General features: G+C 32.6%; 3 protein-coding genes, 1 non-coding gene and 1 pseudogene across 4 annotated transcripts; 2 read left to right on the forward strand and 3 right to left on the reverse strand.

Annotated features, from left to right (window-relative positions):
• Window positions 1–1,276: 1,276 nt before the first annotated feature.
• On the forward strand, window positions 1,277–2,370 carry LOC116402892 (annotated as a pseudogene).
• A 3,545-nt stretch (window positions 2,371–5,915) lies between these two features.
• LOC101203108 (ABC transporter G family member 26) lies at window positions 5,916–10,100 on the forward strand. Its single transcript, XM_004149542.3, has 9 exons — window positions 5,916–6,145; window positions 6,976–7,271; window positions 7,355–7,510; window positions 7,598–7,781; window positions 7,847–8,125; window positions 8,210–8,491; window positions 8,568–8,852; window positions 8,957–9,064; window positions 9,657–10,100. The coding sequence occupies exons 1-9, from the start codon at window positions 5,936–5,938 to the stop codon at window positions 9,924–9,926; spliced, it is 2,070 nt and encodes a 689-aa protein (XP_004149590.1). The 5' UTR covers window positions 5,916–5,935; the 3' UTR covers window positions 9,927–10,100.
• On the reverse strand, window positions 9,922–14,833 carry LOC101218170 (protein CWC15 homolog). Its single transcript, XM_004149519.3, has 8 exons — window positions 14,653–14,833; window positions 14,314–14,483; window positions 11,261–11,364; window positions 11,093–11,134; window positions 10,920–11,007; window positions 10,642–10,735; window positions 10,344–10,447; window positions 9,922–10,237 (listed from the first exon to the last, which is right to left on the reverse strand). The coding sequence occupies exons 2-8, from the start codon at window positions 14,442–14,444 to the stop codon at window positions 10,114–10,116; spliced, it is 687 nt and encodes a 228-aa protein (XP_004149567.1). The 5' UTR covers window positions 14,445–14,483; window positions 14,653–14,833; the 3' UTR covers window positions 9,922–10,113.
• Window positions 14,834–16,270: 1,437 nt separating this feature from the next.
• LOC116402970 lies at window positions 16,271–16,372 on the reverse strand. The gene has a single exon (XR_004215702.1). It is a non-coding gene; the product is annotated as a small nucleolar RNA snoR99 (small nucleolar RNA).
• Window positions 16,373–16,461: 89 nt separating this feature from the next.
• LOC101218407 (uncharacterized WD repeat-containing protein C2A9.03) lies at window positions 16,462–23,500 on the reverse strand. The gene is made up of 10 exons (XM_004149520.3): window positions 23,351–23,500; window positions 22,443–22,607; window positions 22,082–22,249; window positions 21,894–21,980; window positions 20,549–20,683; window positions 20,349–20,459; window positions 17,946–18,037; window positions 17,755–17,860; window positions 17,234–17,320; window positions 16,462–17,152 (listed from the first exon to the last, which is right to left on the reverse strand). Exons 2-10 carry the CDS (start codon window positions 22,578–22,580, stop codon window positions 16,739–16,741), a joined length of 1,338 nt encoding a protein of 445 aa, XP_004149568.1. The 5' UTR covers window positions 22,581–22,607; window positions 23,351–23,500; the 3' UTR covers window positions 16,462–16,738.
• Between the last annotated feature and the right edge of the window lie 2,405 nt (window positions 23,501–25,905).

Genomic DNA, 25,905 nt, shown 5'->3' on the forward strand with positions numbered 1-25,905 from the left:
AATTGAAAGAGAGACTTAAAAGGGTGGGTGGATTTTTTTGTTGAAAACAAATCTCTTTATTTCTCTCTTATTAAATGAATGAAGAAAATATGATTGGAGAAAAGTAAAATGTTTACACATGTAGATCATGTAGAATGCAATACTAAAAAGAGGAAACAAGTGGTTGATATGCAAAAGGTGTTTCTGTCAATTAATTAAAGTGAATCAGAGCTCACTGCATCTCTATAATTAGCTCACTGCATCTCTATAATTAGTTTTTGACATGTGTAATTAACTGTTTGTTTTTAGCTTGTTTAATTAGAAATATATACAAAAGTCAAAATAAGTTTCTCTTATATATATATATAATTTCATGGAAATATAAAATTGCAATTGAAAAGGTTGGATTAGATTTGCTATCTTCTTTGTAAAACATCGTCTACCACTGCTGCTTTCTTTGCTTTGTAACTCTTACTTCTCCTAGTTTTTTTTATTGATCAAAAACAGCTCTGTGGAAATTTGTTAGAATTAATTAGATTGAAAACATTTTCTTTGATCATACATATCCACATATGTTCTCTCACATTCTTCTTCTCTTTTATGTTCATTTACATCAGATTTCTTTTCACTTTCTCTTTTCCCTCCTTCATTCTTTAAAACCAATCTTTTCTAATCGACAATTTTAGGATTACAATTCCTATCTTCTTCTTTGTTGAATATCTTTACTTGGTTGGTTTCTTTCCCATGTAACTATCTAAATTGTAGGTTTTTTTTTGTTGACAAAAAGAGTTCCATGGAAATTAAATTTGTTGAATTAATTTCTATTTATAGACATTTTAGTTGAGATTGAAAAGATGAGATAGCTATAATTTTACTTTTCTTTTTTCTTTATGAAACAAATCATCTCTTAATTTTGAAAACAATCTAAAAAAATTGTTTCATTTACAATATCTTATTATGACTCATGAGAGAAGATTTTATGAAAGGACGTTGAAGAAAAGTAAAATGTTTACACATGTAAACCATGTAAAATATGGAATCTTTTTCTTTTTTAAAAGTGTGTGAAGATAGTGAACACTTAATTAAATATCTTAATTTAAAATTTAAAATTCAAATAGTCTAATATATTGATAAATTCTTCTCATCCATTTTTTTCTCTTTTCCTTTTTTCTCTCTCTAATTCTTTATAATTTAGGATGATTCTTTTAATGTACAGAGTATCAATTCTCAAATTTTTCTTTAATATTTTTTTATAAAGAAATTAATTAGGATATAAATTGGTTGTGATTTGAAAATTAAGTTGTTAAGAAATTGTGTTTGTGATTGTAAATTAAAGTTTAAACAAACTAGTTCTATTTCCTTTAATTTGAATAGTTAGCATTTTGATTTCATAATATATATAGACTGTGTGTTGATGAAAAGGGGCAATGAAATATGTTGAACAATCAGAAATTTTTGTATGTAGACATCAAGGAAGGAAATGAATATGGATATTTTTATGTATATGTTCTCTTGATGAATCTGAATTTGCAGTATTTGTGTCGTTATTCAGAACTGAACATGATGCTGACCCCAAACAACCCAAACTCCATCAACAACAATCCAAACACCAATCACCATCTCTCGGACGGAGGAACCTCCATTGGCAACTCCTCAGCTACCAGCCCCCTCTCGGTCGCCGCCACTGCCAACAATAATGAGCAAAACCAACAATGCTTGGTGCGAGAACAAGACCAATACATGCCGATGGCTAATGTGATACGAATCATGAAGCGGATTTTACCCTCCCATGCAAAAATATCTGACGACACCAAAGAGACCATCTAAGAATGTGTGTCGGAGTACATTAGCTTCATCACTAGCGAGGCGAACGAACGATGCCAACGGGAGCAACGCAAGACGGTGACTGCAGAGGATGTCCTTTGGGCTATGGGGAAGTTAGGTTTTGACAACTACATAGAACCGCTCACTGTTTTCCTTAACCGGTATCGTGAGTCAGAGAGTATTCGTACTGAACCAATGTTGAGGCGCAATGTGGATTATGGGCCACAAGTGGGGATGATATCACCGTACGGGCAGGCGTTTCAGATAGGACACGTTCCTGCAGGGATGTTCGATGCAATGGGTGGATACTATGGTGGAGGAGGGAGCTGTGGGCCGAGCACAGGGAACAACAGCCAGCTTTGATATGAGTTTGAAGTAGGGATGTACTAATTTGGAATGAAATGCTGCATATAATGAATAAATATGGTGAAAAGGTTCGAAAGTGGTCTGTGTAGTTGCATGTAAGATAGTCTTTGTCAATTTCCTTCACTCACTTTTTAATTTTTTGTAATTTCAAGGAACTCTCTTGTATGATGAGAACATGTAAATTTTATCTAGGAAAATGGAATGTCGTAACTTTCTTTTTCTTTCATTATTATATTATTATATATGTCTCTCTAATTAACTCAACCAACTTAGATAAACGATTAAGAATATGTATAACATGTATACAATTAATAAAAACAATTGTGAGAAAGCTACTTTTATTATTGTAATTTCTCTTTTCTTTTTTTTTTCTTTTTGTATAAAACCAATATTCACTTTATACAAAATTAATCATAGATATAAATTTTTTCTCTCAAATTTGGAACAGAGAGTAAATCAAACCAGAAAATAAATTGAAGCGAAAGACTGATATGATTTTGAAAACAAAAATTTATGTATTAATAGAGAAAGTGTGGTTGGCGAAAGACTGATATGATTTTGAAAACAAAAATTTATGTATTAATAGAGAAAGTGTGGTTGATATGCAAAAGAAGATTACTCTACACAAAAATGGAGTAGCTATGGAAGTACTATTTCTTTTCATTTTAGTAGTTAATATATTTCTCTTTCCTGTATAAAACGATCTTATTTATGATGATTTTATAAAGATATATAAGTTAAATTTCAATAGAAAAATTGGATTACAAATATTAGTATCTTGTTTTGTAATTCTTATTGTTTGTGTTGATGAAAAGGGCAAAGGAAATTTGTTGAATAATGAATAGAAATTATGTGTAGACATCAAGGGTGGCAATTGATCAAAATAGAAATTAAAAGATATGGGTATTGATTTTTTTTTCTTTTATAAAACAAATCTCTTTCTTTCTTCCCATTTCTCTCTTATTTTCTATCTTACACAAAACAAATAGACTTTAGAATAAATACATTATATATATAAATTTTGAATAGATCGAAAATAAAGTTTACTTATCTAATTAAAAGTGATGGTTGATCTTATTTTTTGTGTTGTCATGAGAAATGATAAGAGAATGGAAAGGAAGAAAAGTAGAACGTTTACACATGTTAGATCATATAAAATGCATATACTTAAAAAGAATTGTTGATATACAAAAGATGATCGAAAAATAAAATACATGTGGCCTCAACCATCTAGATATAACTATATAATTAGGAGATGACATGCATAATTAAGTATTTATTTTTAGTTTATTTGTAATTCTTATATATCCTCTCATTATTCTTCTCTCTTTTATGATCATATACATGATTTCCTTTGAGTTTCTTTTTTCCTCCTTCGTTCTTTAAAACCAATATTCTCTTAGGTAGGATATATAATTTCAAATCGAGATTACAATTCCTATTTTCTTTTATTTTGTAACGATCTAACTTATATTTTTTTTCTTTTTACAAAAAAAATTCTATGAAAATTTGTTGAAGTAATTTATATCTGTTGTAGTTGAGATTGAAGAGAGGAGATCCTTTAAAAGAAGGTATAATAATTTAATTTTCTTTTTCGTTTATGGAACAAATCTTCTCTATGAATAATACATAAAGATATGAATTTTGAATATAAATAATGTCATACAATGTCAATTATGTTATCTAGGGAAATTGTTGTGTCCACTGTATATTGTTGTTTGTGTTGTTATGACTCGTGAGAGAAGATTTCATGAATGGACATTATTGAGAATTGAAGAAAAAAGAAAGTGTTTACACATGTAAACCATGTAAAATACTGAGTCGTTTTCTATTTCGTACCATTTTGGTAGTTAGGATATTGATTTTATAAAGAGATATATATATATTAAATTACAATAATTAACTCTCTTTTTACTTTTGTAATTCTTATAATTTGTGTGTCGATGAAAAGGGCCGTGCAAATTTGTTTAACGATTGAGAAAATATTCAATGTATAGACATCAAGGTATAGAAATTGAAAGAGAGACTTAAATGGGTCGTTATGGATTTTTTTTGTCTTTCATAAAAAAATCTCTTATTTCTCTCTTATTTTTTATTTTATGAATAAAGAATAATATTTGAATAAATACCTTTCAATATTAACATTTAAATGGAAAGAAAATTACAATTATAATTAAGAGTGATAAGTGGTTATATTCAAAATCTTACCGTGTGTCTGTCACTTAAAAGTGAATTATTTGACATTTAGTCCAGAGTTTATTTAATTAAAAGTATATTCAAAATTCAAATAACATTACTTTTGATTTTCTCTTTTCCTTCCATGCATTCTTTAATTAAAACCAATCTTCTCTTATTTAGATAAATAGATAAATATACATTTTAAAACCATGGGTAGTTTTTATGCTTTGTAACTCTAAAATCTAATTAGAATTAAGATAGAAAATATTTCTATGTACGAACATTTATTGAAGTTAAGATTGAAGAGATTGAGATCCCTCAAAAGTTGTGGGTATTTCATTTTCTTTTATCTTTGGTAAAACAAATCTCTTTTTTCTCTCAATTATTGCTATTTATTTTCTTTTTCTTTTTCTTTTTATTTTTTGTAGAATAATTTTTTCTATACTTGGAATGAATACATAAAAATGTAAAATTTGAATACAAAACATGTCAATTATATTGATCTTTGGAGAGATTGTTATATATATATTCTCTATGCTTGAAAAGAGAACCTCAATTAATAGTGTGTTTGAGATACGTACAATCCGATCATCTCTTATGAGCAATTTTATGGAGATATTGAAAAACACATCTTCAGAATTTAATGCCTCAATGCCAATTAGCTGCTCAATGTGAAAATTTGTTTATAATGAGTTCCAATAGTGCTTTGATTGGGTGTACAAATTCAATATGGATGATGAAAGGTTTGGTCCAAATAGTTCTAAAGGTTATCCCAATACTTCGCCACCAAATTTAGGAGAGGGTTTTTGTTATTAATTATTGTATTCAACTTGGCCATACAAAGACATGGTTGTAGGAAATTGTTGCTTAACTCTGGTTAATCTTGAAAAGTCTCTTATAATTTCAGGTAGCAACTATAAGTTTCTTCTTTCTTCAGACTCAAAATGAGTCATTGATTATGTTACTTCATACCATATGACAATTGACGAGCAATACTAGTCTATTACCTAACATTTCTCCATCCATTTTTTTACCTTCATGTCACTATAGTCAATGATACCACTACTCCTATATTAGGATCCATAATACATTCAAAACAAAAAGCATGAGAACTCAAAAGAAGAAATTGTAAGAAGAAATAGCACAATATTAAAAAAACCAAATGATTACCAACCGAATCCCTAAAAACCAGAGACATAATTACCACAATTTTCAAAACCCAAAAAACGGAACATTCAATTGTTCATCATTTTGAAACATCTTCTTCAAGTTTTCATTTTCATTTTTTTTTTTTTTTTTTGAGTCATATCCTTGACATGTACTCTTTGAAAATGAACCTCATAAAGGTAGCAATTTAAGTGTGAAATTAAAACAAAACACTTTTAAAATAATTTGAAGACTAATAAGCATGGAAAGCCTGTGGTTCACCAAGCAACATCCTGTCCCAATTTGATATATGTTAGGAGAGTTTTGGGTTTGATACAGTTGAAAATTTTCTTCCCATTAATCATTTTGTTTCCAACTTATAATTTGAGATCACATTTATTCCAAAAAGCAAACTTAAATCACTCTCTCTCTAAATTACAATATGGAAATTAGGAGAGAGGATGAAGTTGAAGACATTTCATTATCTGCTTCAACAATGCCAAATACAGGCACCAATGCCTTAGGCCATAACATTATTGATTTCATTTCTCAACCTTCTTCTTCTATCAGAAATAACCACTCTGATCTTAACATTCAAATTCAGACATGTGATTCCAATATTAGAACTTCCCCACTTCCAATCTTTCTCAAGGTAAATCTTTCGTCACCATTATCTTAACGATCGAGTGAATAATGTCACCGTTACGATATTATATATGTAGTCTTCAAGTGTTTGTCTTTGTAGAACTGAGGTTTTTCTTGTTCTTGAGTTCAAATATAACAATGACAGAAATGAAGAATTTTCAATCTCAAAAAAGGGAAGGTTGTTATAATTACTATTGAATTAAACTTACTTTGTCAATACTAATAGTCTAAACAGACAAAATCTATGTTAAATCAATTTAGGTAAGAAAACAAATTATTGCAAAAGTAACTATGTAGATCAATTTTTTAAAAAATAATTGTAGTCTATAAATGAAAATGGGATGGAACGAAACAGATATGAAAGTTTTAAATTTTTTGTTTTTTTCTTTTCATTTTAGTGTTGGAATATCTTGAATATGCTATTTGACGTTTTTAGTAACTAAGTATAGGAGTCTTGTTGTGATCTAAATTATTTATGGTTTTGACTAGAAGGTTTAAAAAATGCAATACATAAAATCTTTAACCTTAGAAACGTCTATAATTTATAATATGAATTATTCTCTTTAATAATAAACTTCTCTCCACCTCTACTAGTGGACATAGCTAACACATTGTTGGTGAATCATATAAATCTCTACATTCATCCCTATTGTTCACCTTACAAGAGGTGATTTCATAACGCTAAAATTCATTATCTTTTTCATTGAATATATGTATATCATGTCATCTCATTTTAGCAACATTTCTTAACTCATTTGGTTGGTGGGAATGAATCTACAATTCCTTAAAAGGAACAATATTCCATTCATTGAAAGAATCATCCATTTTCACTTGTAGTTTGAGGATATTGAATACAAAGTGAGGAATAAGCAAGGATCTAGCAAGAACAACCCATTGAAGGCAGTTATATCAAAGGTTAGCTCACAAATCAAAATGGACCAACAAGAAAGCTACAAGAAGATATTAAAGGGCATAACAGGAAGGGTTGGGCCAGGGGAAATACTTGCTTTAATGGGTGCTTCAGGCAGTGGCAAAACAACACTATTGAAAGTGATAGGAGGAAGAGTACTTGAAAATGTCAAAGGAAATATTACTTACAATGACATTTCATATACTCCTGCTCTTAAAAGAAGGTTGCTTTCTCCTTTTTTCGAAACCAAACAAATGTCTTTCTCAACTATTTCACCTCTTAACCACTCTTTTGTAATGGTAACAGAATTGGTTTTGTGACTCAAGATGACGTGTTGTTCCCGCAATTGACAGTTGAAGAGACCTTACTTGTCTCAGCGTTTCTTCGGCTACCAAGCAATATGAACCGACAGCAAAAGCATGAGAGAGTTGATGTGATAGTGAAGGAGCTAGGACTTGAAAGGTGTGTGTGTGTGTTAAGGTAGCAAGTGATGATCTTTACCTTCAATTTTGCCTACATTAAATGACAATCTCTCTTTTTGAACTACAGATGTCGGAACACGAGGATCGGTGGTGGTTTTGGTAAAGGAATATCAGGAGGAGAAAGGAAAAGAACAAGTATAGGCTATGAAGTTCTTATTGATCCTTCACTTCTATTACTAGACGAACCAACTTCAGGTCTTGACTCGAACTCGGCGAATAGGCTTCTTATTGTTCTCAAAGGACTGGCCAAGGTACAATTAGGAATTGTCGAAGTACAACATATTTATATCTTGAGATTAAACTCGATCGTTCGCAGGCAGGACGGACAATAATCACAACCATACACCAGCCATCAAGCAGAATGTTTCACATGTTTGACAAACTTTTGCTGATAGCAGATGGCTATCCAATATACTATGGGAAAACTAAAGAATCAATGGAATACTTCTCATCTTTGAGATTTACCCCACAAATTTCCATGAACCCTGCAGAGTTCTTGCTTGATCTAGCAACAGGACAAGTCAGTGACATAAGTCTTCCCGAAGATCTACCCACATCCCGAGGCTCTCTCGACACAGACAAATCAATTATCAAGGTGGGGAATCTCTTGGCTACTATCATATTACTTTCAAAGCCTTCTTTTTTTTTCTGATCCATTTTTCTGAATGTGTGATTACAGTATCTCCAACTCAAGTACAAAACTCAATTGGAGGTTCAAGAAAGAACCAAGAATCAAGCTGAAAAGGCACCAGAACATCTACAGATAGCTGTACAAGTTGAGAAAGATTGGACAATAAGCTGGTGGGAGCAATTTAAAATTGTTTCAAAGAGAACATTCAAAGAAAGGAGTAAGGATTATTTTGACAAGCTAAGGCTACTTCAAGCAGTTGGGGTTGCATTGTTGTTAGGGCTTCTTTGGTGGAAATCCAAGATTGACACCGAACCTCAACTAAGAGACCAGGTATCTGTTTCAGTTTTTCTATATCAGTTAACTACCATTGAATCCAAAAGTTTAAACAAACAACTGTTGTTTGCAGATTGGTTTATTGTTCTACATTTGCATATTTTGGACATCATCATCACTCTTTGGAGCAGTATACGTGTTCCCATTTGAAAAGCTCTATTTGGTTAAAGAACAAAAGGCAGATATGTACCGACTAAGCGTGTACTATGTGAGCAGCACGTTGTGCGACATGGTTGCACATGTGCTCTATCCAACATTGTTCATGCTAATTCTGTACTTCATGGTTGATTTCAAGAGAACAGTTCCATGTTTCTTGCTAACATTGTTTGCAATATTATTGGTAGCAGTGACAAGCCAGGTGTTTGGATTCAAACTAATCAAAGACTGCCTTTCTTTTTATGAATGATTTGTGAAGAAAAAGGAGATCAAATTTGTTTAAATTTTTAAATTTTGTGTGATTAGGGGGCAGGAGAATTGTTTGGAGCTGCTGTTTTGAGTATTAAAAGAGCTGGGATGGTTGCCTCTTTGATACTTATGTTATTTCTTTTAACAGGAGGCTACTATGTACAGGTAATTAGTTCCATCTATTTTTATACCTACATTTTTTTAATTTTCTTTTCTAAATCTTAGGAACAACAAATTTAATAGAGAAAAAAGTGTTCATCTAGAAGTAATATCCTCTTTTTGCTAGAATCATTCTTTGTCTACATCCTATTTCAGTATAGAATTTTGATGATGATTTTGCGTTTCTAAAAAGCACTATATTAAAAAGGATAAACTGCAAAAGTTGCCCGATTCCCTCAAACATATATTATGGTAAAAACTATAACAAATGTATTACTTAAGAGTTCAATTTTTACTACTATTGTATGGTTGGTAGTTCAATTTTATGGCTCAACTTTTGTAAGTTTTAGGAATCTAACTTACAATTGAAAAATTAATGGCATAATGACAACTTCTTGAAGCTTTTTTTTTGCAATTTACTCTTTAAAAAACTTATTAAAGCATAGCAAAAAAATATCGACTCACGTAGATCGAACATGACATGTCAGAAATTTAAAAACCTATTAAGAACCTAATTATGGTTTAAAGGAAAAAAAAAAAAAAGGCCCCCACTGAATGATTTATATGAACCTTTTCTATTTTCTTCTTCCTATGGCAGCATATACCCAAGTTCATGCGGTGGATGAAATATATATCATTCATGTATTATGGGTTCAGACTACTTCTAAAAGTGCAATATTCAGGAGATCAGTTATATGAATGTCAAACAAAACAAGGCTGCAGAACTCTGCAGTCTTCTTCTTCCTTTGACACCGTCGACCTCAACAGCAGCTTACAAGAGGTCTGGATTCTCCTAGCCATGGTCCTTGCCTACAGAATATGTGCCTACTTCTGCTTGCACAAAAGAATCAGCCAATCTAATATTTGAACACAAAAACATCGTTACCATGTAAAATATGAGCTAAGACAGGTTCTTATGAAACCGTTTTAATATTCATTCGTCCAATCCCTTGTACTTCATCCAATTCAGAAGACAAACTAAAACATTCAAGTGATATTTAGTCTGTTCAATGCATTATCATACATATGTGTTCATCTTTGATAACCAAACCATGTTACTTCATGTACTTCTGCAAGAATTTTCTGTGGAAGTCATTCCTAATTGTATCATTTATAAAGCGCTTAGGAGTCTTTGATTCGCCACGAGCCTGATTCTTGAACACAACATCATCATCCCATCTGACCCAAAAGTTCAAAATAAGTTGAATCATCAGATAGAAGTTCACATATTATATACACGAAACAAACTAGTTATAGAAAATGGGAATAAATCAGGCTAACTAACCTTCTTTTGACGCTAAAAGAGGAGGGCTGCTCGTTAAGCAGTGGATTTCCTCGGAGTAATTCTGCTTCCTTGACTTTAAGCTCTTCCTCCCGCTCTTGTCTTTCCTATACATCATAACACACATATTTAAGCAACTGATGAAGTAAAATTCAAAATCAGAAAGATTCAAGGACTCATCATTCGAGTGATCCTAGTCACTCACTAATCACTCAACACATGGTGCATAATCTTGGAGAATAAAAAGGGTACTGCAAGCACAATTTCAGATCATAGCTATCTGGATCGACTAAAGGCTCACCTTCCGAAGCTTTTCCTCTGCTCTTTCTTTCTTTATTTGTTCCAGCTCAGCCAAAAGAGCTTCAGTATCATCCTCATCGTCGTCGTCATCATCACTACCAAAAAACATTATGTACTTCAATACTAAACCCCACAACAAAGTAGATTAACAGGTCTTTGACCAAGGATTTGAATTGTAAAAAGCCAGAGAAACTAAGACTTTCTCTAATAAGTATAAAGAGAAAAGGATAGAAAACAAGTATGATTAAAATTCACAAAACAGAAAGTCAGCTAAGAAACCTCTCATCATCACTTTTGACATCCACATCAGAATCGTCAGCATCTAAACTTCGTGGTATAATACGATCTTCAATATCTCTCTTTCCACCTAAAAGCATAAATAATAACTGGTTACAAACAATTTATGGACGTGTCAGTGAATGTAATAAGCAAAAAGGAGATGATATGTTCACCTTCTAACAGAAGTTGGCTTCCTTTTCTATGATCTCTATCATCTGCAAATTATGCAAGTGAAACATGATATACTCATTGCAAAAACATCATAAAACACAGCATGGAGAAGGCAATTTTGAACAAAACCATAACTGACATGAAAGCCAACAAAGAATGGATGTCTTTACCATATGACTTGTTTTTTGATGAAAAATGCCTCCTCTCACGATCTTCTAACTCATCCCTGAGATTCCTCCTCTGCAATTCGTCATGGGTATCTTGTCCTTCCTTTCTACATACATGATTAATGACAAGTGTTTAGAGATCTGAATCTTGGAAGAATATATCGAAGGAAACATAAAAGAAAGAAAATAGCCATTTGCCAACAACAAATAGAGTAGTGGATGCTCGTTTTGAGAGAAGAACAGGGCTGATATAGCACATCTGTGATTCTAGGTTAAAGTACTCAGTAACTATAATTGTAGAAACTTGTTGATGGCACTCTCTTCTCGTATGTAGAGACTCAGCTATTCATGATGTTTCTGGAGGGTTGACTGAATTCTTAAATAAAAATTATGGGTCCCCCAATTATAAACTAAGAAACCAGGGGCACTTTAGTTAGGATAGCGTGACACGTTGGCCAATGGAAACATACCGAATACAGTTAGTGCAATAAATGTGTTAAGATACCATATTTACAAAGTTAAGTAGGTCCAGCATTTCAATAGAAATGATATTAGGATAAGAAATAGGGATATTGTAGGTGCTAAGGACATGTTAGTAATTAGCTAGAGCTTTCTATGAAATTTGGTTATAAAATAGATAGAAGGGGAATGAAGAAGGGAAGAAACAGTTTAGTTTGGGTAGCGTGGCACGTGTCCATGTGTTGGTGACACATATCGAACACTAGTTAGTGCAATTAATGTGTTGGACACCATATTACAAAGAGAAAGTAGGTCTGACATTTTTATAAAAACAATATTAGGTTAAGAAACAGGGATATTAATAGGTAGTAAAGGTATGTTAGTGATTTGCTAGAGTTTTTTCTATGAAATTTGGTTATAAATGGATAGAAGAGGAATGAGGAAGGGAAGCTATACGTTGGTTAGTGATTCAGGGCTTGGGAGAGATATCAAGAAAGGGAGAGTCCAAGTACCTTAAACACTTTAATTTGTATTTCTAATTTTGTTTATATTTCAATATATTTGGGTTCTATAGTTAGACTTAGACATGCATCCAACACTAGTTAAGTATACTAAATAGACACAAGTTTAACAAAAGTAATAAATTTTGAGACAGCAAAATGATTTTTAAGCATATTGATCACTTTGAGTGCTTCACCAACTTGTTGAATATAGAATAGGGTGATTGGTTACAATTTCTAGATGACATTCAAGGTTTCATTTTTTCATTGGAAAAAAAGTTTCTTATCAATTATTAGTAGGTGGAGAATACAAGACGTGGCCATTGGCCAACTACAGCTTTTTTTTCCTTGGCCAACTTTCATTGAAATATTGTTCTTTTATAAAAAAACCAAGCTTCCATTAAGAATGATAAAAAGGACAACGACATACAAAAAACCAAGTCCAAAAAACAAACCCTATGCCCAATTACAGAAGAGGTACAATCGAAAAGAATAAGGCCAAGCTAATAATTACAAAAAGTCCTGTGAACGCTCCCATAAAGAGAAATAAAACCTCAACTCCTAAAGCTCCTCCCGCAACTTCCTTACCCCATAAAAAATTCTAGAGAAATTAAGCCAAATGTTGCACAAATGGCAAAAAAGAAATATCGTTGAAGAACTCTTCCTTTTTCATGGAAAAGATGATTCAAGAGCACCTCCTCAAATATTGAACAACATCCACTATTACACACCAATGCGGCTCCAAAGGTCTTAAAGAGACAATTTCACAGAGAACTAATAAAATCACTGACACATCTATTTTTCTCTTTATTGGTGTAACCGGCTACACCCTCCAAAAGATCACAAATTAAATTTCTTAGTTGCAAATTGGAAACATCTTTTGTATTCCTACTCCCTTTGAAAGGCCCTTTTAGTATTCCTTTCGGATACTTCATTCAAAGTTGTAGGAACAGTCCAATTCTTTTGAAGTCTGATCGATATAGAAAGAAAGCACAGCCCATGACTTTTCATGAGTTGGCCTCCCTAGGGCCTAGCCTCCACCTAAAGGTGTGTGGTGAATGAAACATTTTTCTCTTTGTTGGTGTAAAAAGCTACACACTCTAAAAGATCACAACTTAAATTTCTTAGTTGCAAAATGGAAACATCTTTTGTATTCCTACTCTCTATGAAAGGTCCTTTTTGCATTCCATTTGGATATTTCATTCATCGATAAATATATTTTTTATCCAAAAAAAAAAGTGGTAGGAACAGTTCAATTCTTTTAGAGCCAGATCAATACAAAAAGAAAATGCAGAGCATGACTTTTCATGAGCTAACCTTCCTAACCCACAAGATGTGTGACTAGGAAAATTAATTAGATATTAAATGATCATTATTCTTGTGAATAAAAAAAAACGATGATGAACTGCAGTGAATGCCCAATTAATTAAAATCATTCTAAGTTCCACACACCCTAAATACACACAGTAATCAAAGGTAAGGAGCTAAGGACTTGGTATGTTCAAGACATTGTCCAAAGTTTTGAGTTCAAGCAAGAAGTGGAAGGGTTAATGTATTAAAAACTTTGTTTTTCTGAGTGAGCAAAGTTTCTCGAGAATTAGTGGGTATGGACCATTTACATAATGTAAGAAGTTGAGCCGTTTATACCAGATTATCAAAACCAAGTTCACCTAAGCTAAGATCAAGGAGAGCTGAATGAAGATTTTGTCCAACAGATCGCATCCACATTGAAAACCAACTCAGTTATTAGAAAGAAGATTCCAGCCTACCCGTAATCCAGTTCAGTTTTTAGAATTCCAGTTAAGAACTCCACACCCACTAGAAAACCCAACGCACATCACAGACAACCCCCCACCACCACCACAATGAATTCCTGTGTGGACGTGCGATTATTATCCCTCAGAAGTCACAAAGCACAGAGGATTATAAACAACTAAGAAACAGAAAATTATAAACAAGTAAGAAACAGAGAACTCGGTATAAAGAACTCAACCAAAGAAGAAGTCAATGAAAAAACATGACCATCAAGCTATAATAAATACCCCCTCTGCCCCCATCTTCCCAATACAGGTAACAACATCTCTTAAATACACGCACCTGGGTTTCAAGGTCGTATGAGAAGCGATATCTCTGGACGAATATTTCTGCGATGGGCCGAAAATTCGAGTACCACCTTGTTCATTTCCACCTTTAGCCGGTGCCCATGTGGGTCGAGCTGCAGTAGTCATCTCTAAATTGTTTCCTCGTCGCCTCGACCCTTCAAAATGCTAAGAAAACGGAAGAAAGTACTTGAGATTCAACATATTCGTAAGATAAAGAAAGGAAGTAGAGGAAACCCTAGGTCGATAAACTTGATTGGAATCGAATTGAGCGAAGAGAAAACGAATCTCGATGCTTGAATTACAGAAAATAGAAGAGGAATGGTAAGAGAATTACCTCAGAAGTTTAATTTCAAAGTGATTGATGATCTGTGTGCGGATTTGGAAGGCCGAACGAAGAGAAAAATGGTGGGTGGGTGAGGAAGATTGTTCTATGACTATCTTACAAAACGGGTCACTCTCTCCAAAAAATTCCAAATGCCCGATGGCGGTTCCTCGGCGGCGAACCGGCGGTCTATTTACAGAATTTTCGATTATTGTTTATTAAAAAAATTCAAAATTAAAGAAAATTTATTCAAAACGGTAAAACAAACTAAATTATTTAAAATATATACATAGCAAAGTTTTCAATTTTACTCCTAATAGATATCGATAGACAATTGCCCCAAATTAGAAGGTAGAAAGAGTTTAACTAATTGAACCTTAGCTCAACTAGTAGATGAGTCTACTATTAATCACCATGTCTCTCTTTGAATCCTCCCACTCTCGAAGTTGTGCTAGAAAAAGAACTTAACTAACTAGTATTTTATACTTGCTCATAACCCTCCCATTTGTTGAAAATATTTCACCCTCTTTGTACTAAAAAGAAAAAAGTTCAAAAGGTTTTCTCTTTTTTAAAAAATATATTTTTTGTTTCTCGAATTTGAGTTAAGTTTTTATTTGACTTCTTATCTTTAAAATGCTATATACTACGTCTTTAAATTTTGAATTCAATTTGATTCTTAGATTTTAAATCGTTAAATTAATTCAAATCTCAAAGATAAAATTGTAGCATTTTGAAACTTATGAACTAAATTGAAACTAATCTCAAAACTTAATAAAAAATACTATGAACCAATGTATCTAATTATTGTTATTAGCTTAAAAACTACTCTAGAAGTTACATTTATTGCAATATTACTTTGAACATTTTGTAAATGTATAGAACCCTTAAGAAGTAAAAATATATTGTACACTTAAATGAGAATTAGGATGAGAATGTGACCTAAAACAATGCATTGTTGTTGGAATTTGTGATGAAAGAGTAACCTAAATTGGCGTTTGAATTGTTATTTTTGTTCCAAATCATTGTCACATCATTTCAGATCATAGTTTGTAATAATTTTTTAGACCTTTGATAATTTTGAAAAAAAAAAATTTGCAACTATGAAACAAATGAGGTATTTTTTTAAAAGAAATGCCAAATGTCTTGTAATTTATTGTTTAAAAGGAAAGCTACCTTTGAACTCGTCCCATCAATTTTCACCTTATTTTTATCAAATTAGACCCTATCATCTATTCAAGTTTTGACAGAAAAGGAGTATTAAAATCCCTATAACTCACTGATTTCAATAATATCAAAGTTTCTACAAATTTAAAGTTCAATCGTGCATAAACTAGGAATTGAAGAATTTTGCCAAGTTTTGAATGTCATTTTCTTTGAAATCTTATCAATTTTGCGTTACAAAGAAAATGACATTCAAAATCACAAAAACATAAATGGCCCAAAATGTTGGTTTCAGTATAAATTTACATCTACGCCTATAACGATGGTTAGTGCCAAACTTTTCTTGAGTCAACACACTATTCCATAAAATTACCGACTGAACAGTAATCTCCAAGAAATGAAACTTTTTTTGTTTGTACCATTGACAAAGAAACAAGTTAGTCCACACCAAGGTAAATTTAGCTCAAAAAGATCTTCCATTCAACAATGATCGGCAACACATGAAAGACGAAGCTGACAAAGTGAAAAGGATGGATATCTATGTGTGAAACTTTGTTCATCCTTGAAGCACTATTGACATGTCATTTGATTCGAACCCACGTTGATGCAGTCATTGTACCAAAAGAAGATGAAAAAGAGAGAAAAATGTGAACAAAGTGATTTGCAAAGAGGTGACACCCTGGCCATCTATTCATCATCATCTCCCACAAAGCCTTTCTTTACACGCCCTTCAGCATTTACTCAAATTGTCTCTTCAAACCAAAGTGTCATCAAATCATAATAATACACAAGACTATTGTTTCCACAACACACTAAATATACACTTACAAATTACAAGAACATATCCACTACATGTTGCTATGTTAATAATTAAAACAATGTTCATTTTCACCACCCATCTTATTCCCAAGTTTGTTTCTTTTTTATACTTCCAAACTTAATACAACGAATCTAGGTAACTGTAATTTCTGCGTCTGTGGTACTCAAGAAGGCTACCATATGTTCGATCCCATACTCCAATGAAAAGTGATTCTGTGTCTGGACTAAATGATACACCGGAGATTTCTCCGAAAAAGTCAATTTCTTGCTCTTTCTCATACCCACTTTTAACGTCAAACACATGCACAAAGTCTGCAGGTTCTGCCATTGCCATGTACCGACCATCAGAGGAATAGCGGATGGACCGAATGGCTCCAAGGTTGCCTTTCAGAGCAGCAACTGACTTTGATAAATTTCTTACATCCCAAATCCTACAAGTTTTGTCCTGGTTCCCAGTGGCAAAGGTAATGCCATCGGAATGCCATGCTGATGCAAATGAAAAATCCAAGTGTCCACTTAGAGATGCAACTGTCTGCAAGGAGCATGTACTTTAATAAGTCAGAAGATGATTTACCAAAACAACGATCCTGTAGACGATATTACGGAGTACTACCTTTCCAGTTTGTGAGTCCACCAATAAGCCTTCAGGATTGTCACCAACAATCACAAGAAGTTTACCATCTGGATTCAAAGCGGCATGCTGAAATATTTATTCAACAAAGCACCAATATGACCCATTAGATCTGGATATGAGCCTCAAGTGTGTGATAATATACAAGTTAAAATGAACATTTCAACACCCCAAGGTCTGGAACATGACCTTGAACATGCTTCCTATGTAAAATTTGAATATCTACACACTTAACGTACACGAATAATGTAAATAGCCATCAAGATGGGCCATGCAAGCATTGACAACCAAAAGTTGCAACACATTGTCTTTCTACTCACTAAACTTTTCGTAACTTTCAATACCAACGAAAATAACAAAAGTTATTGAAATAATTGAGAATAAAATATCACGTGGAAAAGTAAAAATAGGTAAGCATTGATCAACTAATTGAAAACAGGAGAACACAAGGGTGTTCCGTTTAGTTGTTTATAAAACGGAGAAGTAGAATTCAGAGGACTTACATTAACCGGCCAAGGAAAACAAAAGTGCTTAGAAAGCTGAAATTTCTCCATATCAAAATCTCGGACTCCAGAATCATTATTCGAAGCAGTGAAATGAATTGCACCACTGAAAATTTTGGAATACGTTCAATAATGTTTGTAGAAGGAAAAACGTATGAAACCAGCTTATCCAAGAGAGCATGAAAATATACCTAGCGCTAGTGTATATCTCAACAGCATTAGTTATAGCATTATCATCATAAGTTGTTCTGAAACAAAAACTAACGCCTGGGCGGTCTAGATGCTGCAATAAAGCAAGATAGAAACAAACATTAACCATAATAATAATAATTATAATCACAAAACTCAACGAAAAACTTTTCATCAACTGAGAGTTCTTTCTTTATAGTTATATTAGGAAGACATATGAAGGTTGGAAGCCCTCCTCTCTATCAAGGTGATGAAGAAAACAGTTCAGTTTTAACCATGATAAAGTGTATCCCCTTATAGATTTACTATAGTATTCTTTCAAAATAATTGTGAGATTGTTAGCAAAAATATCATTTTTTATGAGAAACAAAATTCCTTGATGATGAAATTTACAAAATAAGGGCAAGAGCCCAAACGAAAAACAGTTACAAAAGATGTCTCCAATTGGTCAAAAGGGTGGAGTGACTATAATAGCTATAAAGAAAAACTCTCAGAAGATATTCCCTATCCTTAAAGCTATATTCATTCCAAGTGGTCTATAAGAAAGCCTGGAAAGGGTGCATCCAAATAATTGAAAACAGATGTCCATTGAGGGTTAATATAAGGAGGCTGTTAATCCCATTAGAAAGGGTGGTGGACCAGCTAAAGGAAAAAGTTTACTCCTTCCAAAATCTGTCTGCAAAATGGGTAGTGATGAACATATGGCTCTTTTGCTCCAAAAGGAAAAAAAAATGATGTATGTGAATCCCAAAACCAGCTTACAGGCCAGAACTAACCTCATGGGACAATTTTAGTTTTTCTTTGCGATAAAATCTGTCAGTATAACTTCTTGAAGGGGGTGCAAAGCTGAAGTAATTGAAGTTTATTTAGTGGCTGAACTTGAGAACATTTTAGTTGTCCAAACTCATATTCAAGCTCAAAATTAATAAAGGGTTCAACGAATGGCACCAATGGCATCTTATCTAAGTCGGTTACATGAGTGTCTGTTGAGTATGAAGCTGTCGCTCAGGGCATACTCATGGCCATGAGCAATTATTTGTCATTTGGGAACCCATTGTTCAGAATACTGGAGAAAAAACATCACTTATTAAGGATGGGAGGTCACCGATTATTCAGCTAGAGTAATGTGAGATCCCTATCAAATACCTTTTTAAGCTCCTCTTTTCAATTATATGCAGATTGAATCATGGGTGACTTTTGATTGAAGGGAATCATCAAGCAGAATCCAAGGATTTGCATTTGATTAAATGGGATTCAAGACCAGTTGTGTATTGAACCCTTTGCTCAAAATGGTTATGGCATGGCATTCCTCTTTAGAGTAAAATTTTGTGGCATAGGATCACCATGGAAAAGTTGAGGGCTTGACTCAAGGTGGGTCTAGTGCTGGGGCTACAAACACAAGCAGTACCCTTCTAACACTACCTCCTCTAGTAATCATTCCTTCTCTCAATCTGCCAACCAGTGTCTCAATATGTTAAGTTTTCAATTGGGCTGGCTTGGTTGCTTATTATTGATAATATTTCTGGGAGAATGGATCGTAAGTCAAAGGTTTCCCTCCCTCTATCAATTTTTTCTTCACCTTTATTTCCAATCTTCATCGAATTTTTCTCCTACAAACCATTGTTCTCCCCCTTCAAGGATTTTGTTTCTCACTATTTTAGTTTGATCACTTGCTTGAGGTCTCCTCTTCAAACTCTTCATTATTGGCACTTTTTTTTCACCCTTTAGGTATAGAATGCCTATGATAGAACAAATGGACTGAAACTAACTACACAAAACCAAGATCAAAATGAATCAGAAACTTGGGTAAGCTATGAGTCAGTCAGATGCAGCTTTCAAATGTCACAAGATATCTTCTTCTTTTAATCTTTCTAATTTTATTAATTGTATAAGAAACCAAACTTTCTAATGTGTTTCAAGAATTTTTTTTTTTTCCTTTTCAGCAAGTAAGAAAAACCAAGTGAAAATTTCCTTTTTCTCTTTCCCTCTTGTGTAATTCTCCCCCTCAAAAGCCTTCTTGCTCCGTTAGCTCCTGTCTTAGTGGCAAGTGCAGGGAAACATTATTGATTGCATCCAGAGGACTTCCATTTCCTCCTCTATGATAAAGGGCTTGCAATATGTGCTTTGTGTAAATGTGCTGTGGTGCCTTCATTCATTTTAATTGACAAGGTGCTAAAACCATTTTATGATATACTTGGATAGAAAGGATCAACAAGATTCTTCAGGTTTTTGACAACTTTGTATGCCCAACCTTTCTCATCAACGTAGATGGGGGATGTTACTCATCAATCCCCTTCACAAGGCTAGGAAGATGCCCATATCCCACCCACCTTTTTGAACCTTTTGATATTGATAGCAATGAAAAAAATTGTCCTTGTCAAAAATAAAATAAATGAACAACTTACCTTGCAAATAAGCTCTCCCTGAAATCCCCCAGCAACAAGTAGCTTATCTTTCACTGCAAGTGTACTGACTTGTGTCTGTGTAAATCCCTCTAATAAGCTACCTGGGTGCTTCTGTATTACATCACTCATTTGTTTAGACTTTAGAAACACAAGTGAATAATAATAATATGGAAAGCTAACCATGCAGTCAATACACTAACCTCTGTAGGTGCCACATGTCCCGCAACATTGAGTACGTCAGACTTCGTGTACGATAATGATGACCAATGAATTACAGAAAAATTTGATAAAAGGTATGCATCATGTTTTGATGTCGACCATACTAAGTTCCTCAACTATTATCAAACAATAAAAGGTTTGATTCAGCCATTGTGCATCAGATGCAAATAAACAATACAATGCATGACATAAGAATGTAGAAGATTATGCCATGGCATATGCCAATGAATTATTCCAAGCTAAAATGATAGAGGAGATCATGCTAAATTCTCCTTTTCAGGATAAGGAGAGAGTTTTGTAGCTTGTTATTTTGCTATTAGAAATAGTAGGATTTCTAAAGGGTGGAGCAATCTCTAAAGGAAACGTGGGAGATGGTTTTGACAAGTTTCTATAGTCTGTCAGTCAGATTTTTTAATTATCAACTTGCTTGTATTCTTTAGAATTTGAGTCATTTCCGTCATTGAATATACCTTTTGTTAGGTTTGTTTTTTCTTAATGCCCTAGTACATTCTATCATTTCATACAATCCAACCTCGATTTCTTGTATATGTGCTTCCAAGTAATCAATGTATTAAACGTTCCAAACATAAATGTCGATCATCAATCTTGGTGTCAATGGATACTATGCAAAGTAAAAACAAAAGGGAAGTGATTTCCACTTCTACGAGAGGCTTCTTTTGGGGATAAGAAATATTTCATTGATGAATGAAATAATCCCAAAGAGAACAATATGAAAAAACACCAAAAATAGAAGCCCAAACGAGAAGGAAAAATCCCTTTTCTTAATACCCCTATTCTCCTTTCATCCGGAGCAGCCGTAACTTGGCTCATCATGCTATACTCACGGGGAAGGAAAAGCGAGCTGTTTACGCTTTAGTAGCTACCGTTTCACTGGCTCTAGTATTCACAGCTTTACCTTCTCCTCGCAAGGTGGTCAAATAGAACTAATAGATGATGATTGAGATCGGACAAATTCTATCTCCATATAGCTGGAAAATCTCATTAATCACATTTTTTTATTAGAACTAAAAAAGATTAAAAGCAGACAAGATGAAACGAAGATGTACAACCAAATGTGATGGATAAAAACAAAAGTAGTCACTTCTATGAGAGGCTATAGTCACAAATAAAAACTCTAATGAAAAATAATAAAAACATATATGATCTCATGGTACAAACAGAAGAACAATTAAAAAAGTTACTAAAAGGTCTTCCAATTGACACAAAGAAAGGACAAGTTTGAAATATTGAAAAGAGCACAAGATATACACCAACAAAGACTAACAAGAATCAGGTCAATTTCATAGAGGACTCAATTAAGCATACCTGAAAGTGAAGAATGGTGGATTTCACAGATCTTGAATTTCGGCAAAATTCATAGTATGAGCATGCTTTATCAGTAACCTTGCAATCCTATTGACATGATATTGGAAAATTCATAAATAAAACATTGGAATTACCAATGACAACTTGGAGAGTGAGAGGGGGGAGCGTAGGTTTGAGGGATTGATTACCTTCTCTGACCCTTCTCCTGAATTAGGGATATTTTCATAGTTCTTGTACTGCTCAAGCCTAGTTTTCCTGTACTTTTCTCTAGTAATGCTAAGTCTCTCCCAAGGAATCCCTTGAATGTCTATTCCTCTTCTTGCTTGAGCTGCAGTGGTATCGACTATTCTACTACTCTGTAAATAATGTCATTCAGAATTCAAATATTCAATAAAACCCAACATTAAGACTCAGTACAATAAAAAACGGCAACGTAACTTCAACATAACATATATAAAACATATAACACATAAAACAAAAGGTTGTAGATCATTTTTTTTTTTTGGTATGAGTAAATCTAATCCAATAGCTAATCAATATATCACAAACCGAGTTGAATTCATCAGCATCAGAATCTGAGCCTTCGTCTTCTCTATCATGACACTCATCATCCATATCATCGTCAATGTCTTCCATTTCGTACTCATCAGCCATGTAATCAGTATCATCCTCGTGATAATGGGACATATTAGGTACAAAAGTTCACACACGTATCTACAAAAGTTCAAGAAATTAATGCAACATCAATTGAAAATGGTACCAAAACATAATCTATCTATGAGATTTGTGGATAATTGTGGGGTGCGGAGAACAAGAACAACATCAAGTGATAGCCCCTAGAATGATGACCCATATCTCAGTGGCTAATACATGGTTGACAAGGAAACTAGTCCGGGATTTGGCTATGTAAATCCTATCCCAAGACACACAAAAAGAAATTACAACCCATAAAAAAATGTCCACAAAGCCTTAGGAAGTTGAGATCGAATAGGGTGGGTGAGAGAAGGATAATGCGCTGCCTAGGAATTCCCTTCATTGGGGCCTTAGAGGTTAGGTTGATCGTGCTAACCCAACCCCAAACAAGAAAAATCGTTTAAAATGCCAAAATTGTGCCTGCCCATATGCATTTGAGGGAATTTGAAGGCAAGTTTGGGGAGAAGGGATTGGATAAGCAACATTGAAGAGGCGTCATTCAGTATTTACCTAAAAAATGAGACAAATGATGGGACCTAAAGAAGGGGTTTGACCGGGAGAGTGACAAGAAAAGCGATACGTGAACGAACATAGAGGATAAAATGAAAGAAAGGTAGTTCAGATTCAGCAAACAAAAAGAAAGTATCCTTAATATGAAAAACAAGAGAAAACCCTAGGGGGATAGAAATGATGAAAGGAATTCAATGAAGAGGAATTGAGATGAATGAAATAAGAAAATCGAAGAGGAATAGAAGGAGAATTACCTCAGAAGTGGCGTTGCTAATTGATTGACGATCTGTTTGGAGAAATTGAAGAAGGAAAGAAAGAAAGAAAGAAAGAAAGAAAGAAAAAATGGTCGTGGGGGGTGAGGCTGTTTTGTTGTAAGACGATCTTACGAATCGGGTCCATAGACTCTAAATCCAAATGCCCAAAGTCGGCTCTATGGGCGGCGGACCGGCGGTCAATTTTAGTATTTTTATCAAACTTTTTCTTTTTTCTTTTTCTTTTTTCAAGGGAAGAAATATATTTCTACTTTTATTTAATATCAATTTCGTACAAATATTAACGTCCTAATTTTATGGATTATAAAGTTCATATCTTAAATATTTGTATAAATGTCGTTGTGAGATTATAAATTTGAAAGGAAAAAAATGTTTTAGATAGTAAAAGAAACAAAACCCACTCCATTCGTCCAAATTTGAGATTTTGATCGAAATTTTTGTAATTACGTTCATCAATTTTTACTAAATTTAAAATAATTATGGAATGAATTTTAAATTTTAATAAGGATGATAGATGTTAAAAATTAATTCATTAATTATGGTTGTTTTAAATTAATTAATAAATATTAAAAAAAATTCACGAAATTTTTGCATATTTAAGTGTAAGTATTCGTGATTTTATTAAAAAACTTAGTGATTTTAGAATAATATTTAAAAAATAATTTTAAAAATAGGAAAAGTTTACAAACTATTTATACTATAAAAAAAAAACTCGTTAACCTTTGATTTTTGTATGAAAGGTAATTTTCTTGTTCTATGTTTTACAATTTCTCTTTTTTAAAAAAAAAAATAATGACAAAAACGATGTAAAATTTGTTTTTTTCATTAATTACCTTTAATTTATGACAAGAACCAAAATGTGAATATTGAACATGTGTATCCTAAAAAAGAGCACGATAAATGTTAGTATTTAGTTTTGTCACATCACAAAGTATGATCTCAATGTGAATATGTTTGAGATAATTGGTTCATATATAATCGCTCATGCATATGTAATATTAATAGACAATTTGTCAAGATCAAAATTTGTGTAATCGTAATGAGATTTTATTGATGGATCAATTGTATTGAACATCAATCACAATATAATTATATTTATAAAAATTACCATAAACGTTTCAAATTAATTAAATACTTTTAGAATAGGAATCTTTCAAAACTTAGAACAAAAATCAAAACTTAGTGGTGACCTAAAATAACGTGTAGATCTAAATTTTCTTTCTAGATCATCGTCGTTGTTTGTATATAAAATTTTCTTCAAAATTCTAAAGAATGTTTAGTCCGAAAGATATCTCTAAAAATTTTTCACAAAGTTTAGAAATATTAATATTGCAATTTTTTAAAGCATAAAAGTATTTGTCTATTTAGGGCAGGTTGTTGAGAGTTTTATGACTTTTTCTCTCCTTTACAAAGAAAGATGCATATAGTTAACTAATGGTTAGAAATGGTACATTAAAATTTCACCACAAGTTCATAACTTACAACAACATGCATCTTTAGAAAGAAAAATCAAAATAATTAGAGGTTGTTAATCATCTTAATTCAAGACCAAAAACTTGTTTTTTCTTCACCAAGTTGGTTTCAAAAATATGAACAAAAATACCTTTCTCTCATTTGGTATGAAGGCAGTTTTAATTTATAGTCTCCTCCATAGAAATCAAGGTATTTGCTTTTGTAGTTTTAATGTAATTGATTTGTGTTTTACTTCGTCAGGAGATACTGATTGTTGACCATGCATTTATAGTGTCGAAAGATTAACTTCTAATCACATTACCGACGATTTTTCGTGTATTTTCTTGTAGTTAATCTTATTGCTTTAAAAGTTTCAATGTATTCAAATGTTCTTTTAAGGAGAGGTTAACCAACCATTTATAGTGTTCTTATGGGATTTGCTTTTTATTTAATACGTTTGTATCGGTTTGTTTAAAGATGCATCCCTTTAATATTTTATTTTGAAGTATAAGTCCAAGTCTGAAACTTTTGGTTCTCGGGACATACATGTGTTTCTTTAATCTTTGAAGGTTGAAAATTAATAAATTTTATAAATGTTACTTTATAAGTCTAAAAAAATCTCCAAAAATTTTGATTTTTTTTTTCTTCTAAATTTCTACCAATTTACCAAGCATTATACTACTTTCCAAATACATCTTCAACAAAATTTGTGAAACCTAAAATTAAAAGAATATTAATTTACAAGAGATGGTACAAAATAAAAATAAAAATGGGCACAGGTCAGCTAACCTAAAATGTGTATTATCCAATTCAAAGTCAAAACTTAGATTCCTACTTAACATATTTGGAAAAAAAGAGGTACAAATATTCATACACTCAAACACTCATTTACTCTACCTTTTTCTCACAATTTCTAATTTTTTCTCCAAAACAAAAAAAAAAAGGTTAAATTATAGATTTGATTCTCGAATGTCATAAAAATTTAAATTTTAGATTTTATAGTTTTAAAAAGTTAGATTTTAGTTTTATAGTTTAATAAAGTCTCATAGTTGAATAAGAAATTTTGAGACCAATCAGAAATTGTC

This window comes from Cucumis sativus, chromosome 3, assembly GCF_000004075.3.
Source record: "Cucumis sativus cultivar 9930 chromosome 3, Cucumber_9930_V3, whole genome shotgun sequence".
NCBI classification, from domain to species: Eukaryota; Viridiplantae; Streptophyta; class Magnoliopsida; order Cucurbitales; family Cucurbitaceae; genus Cucumis; species Cucumis sativus.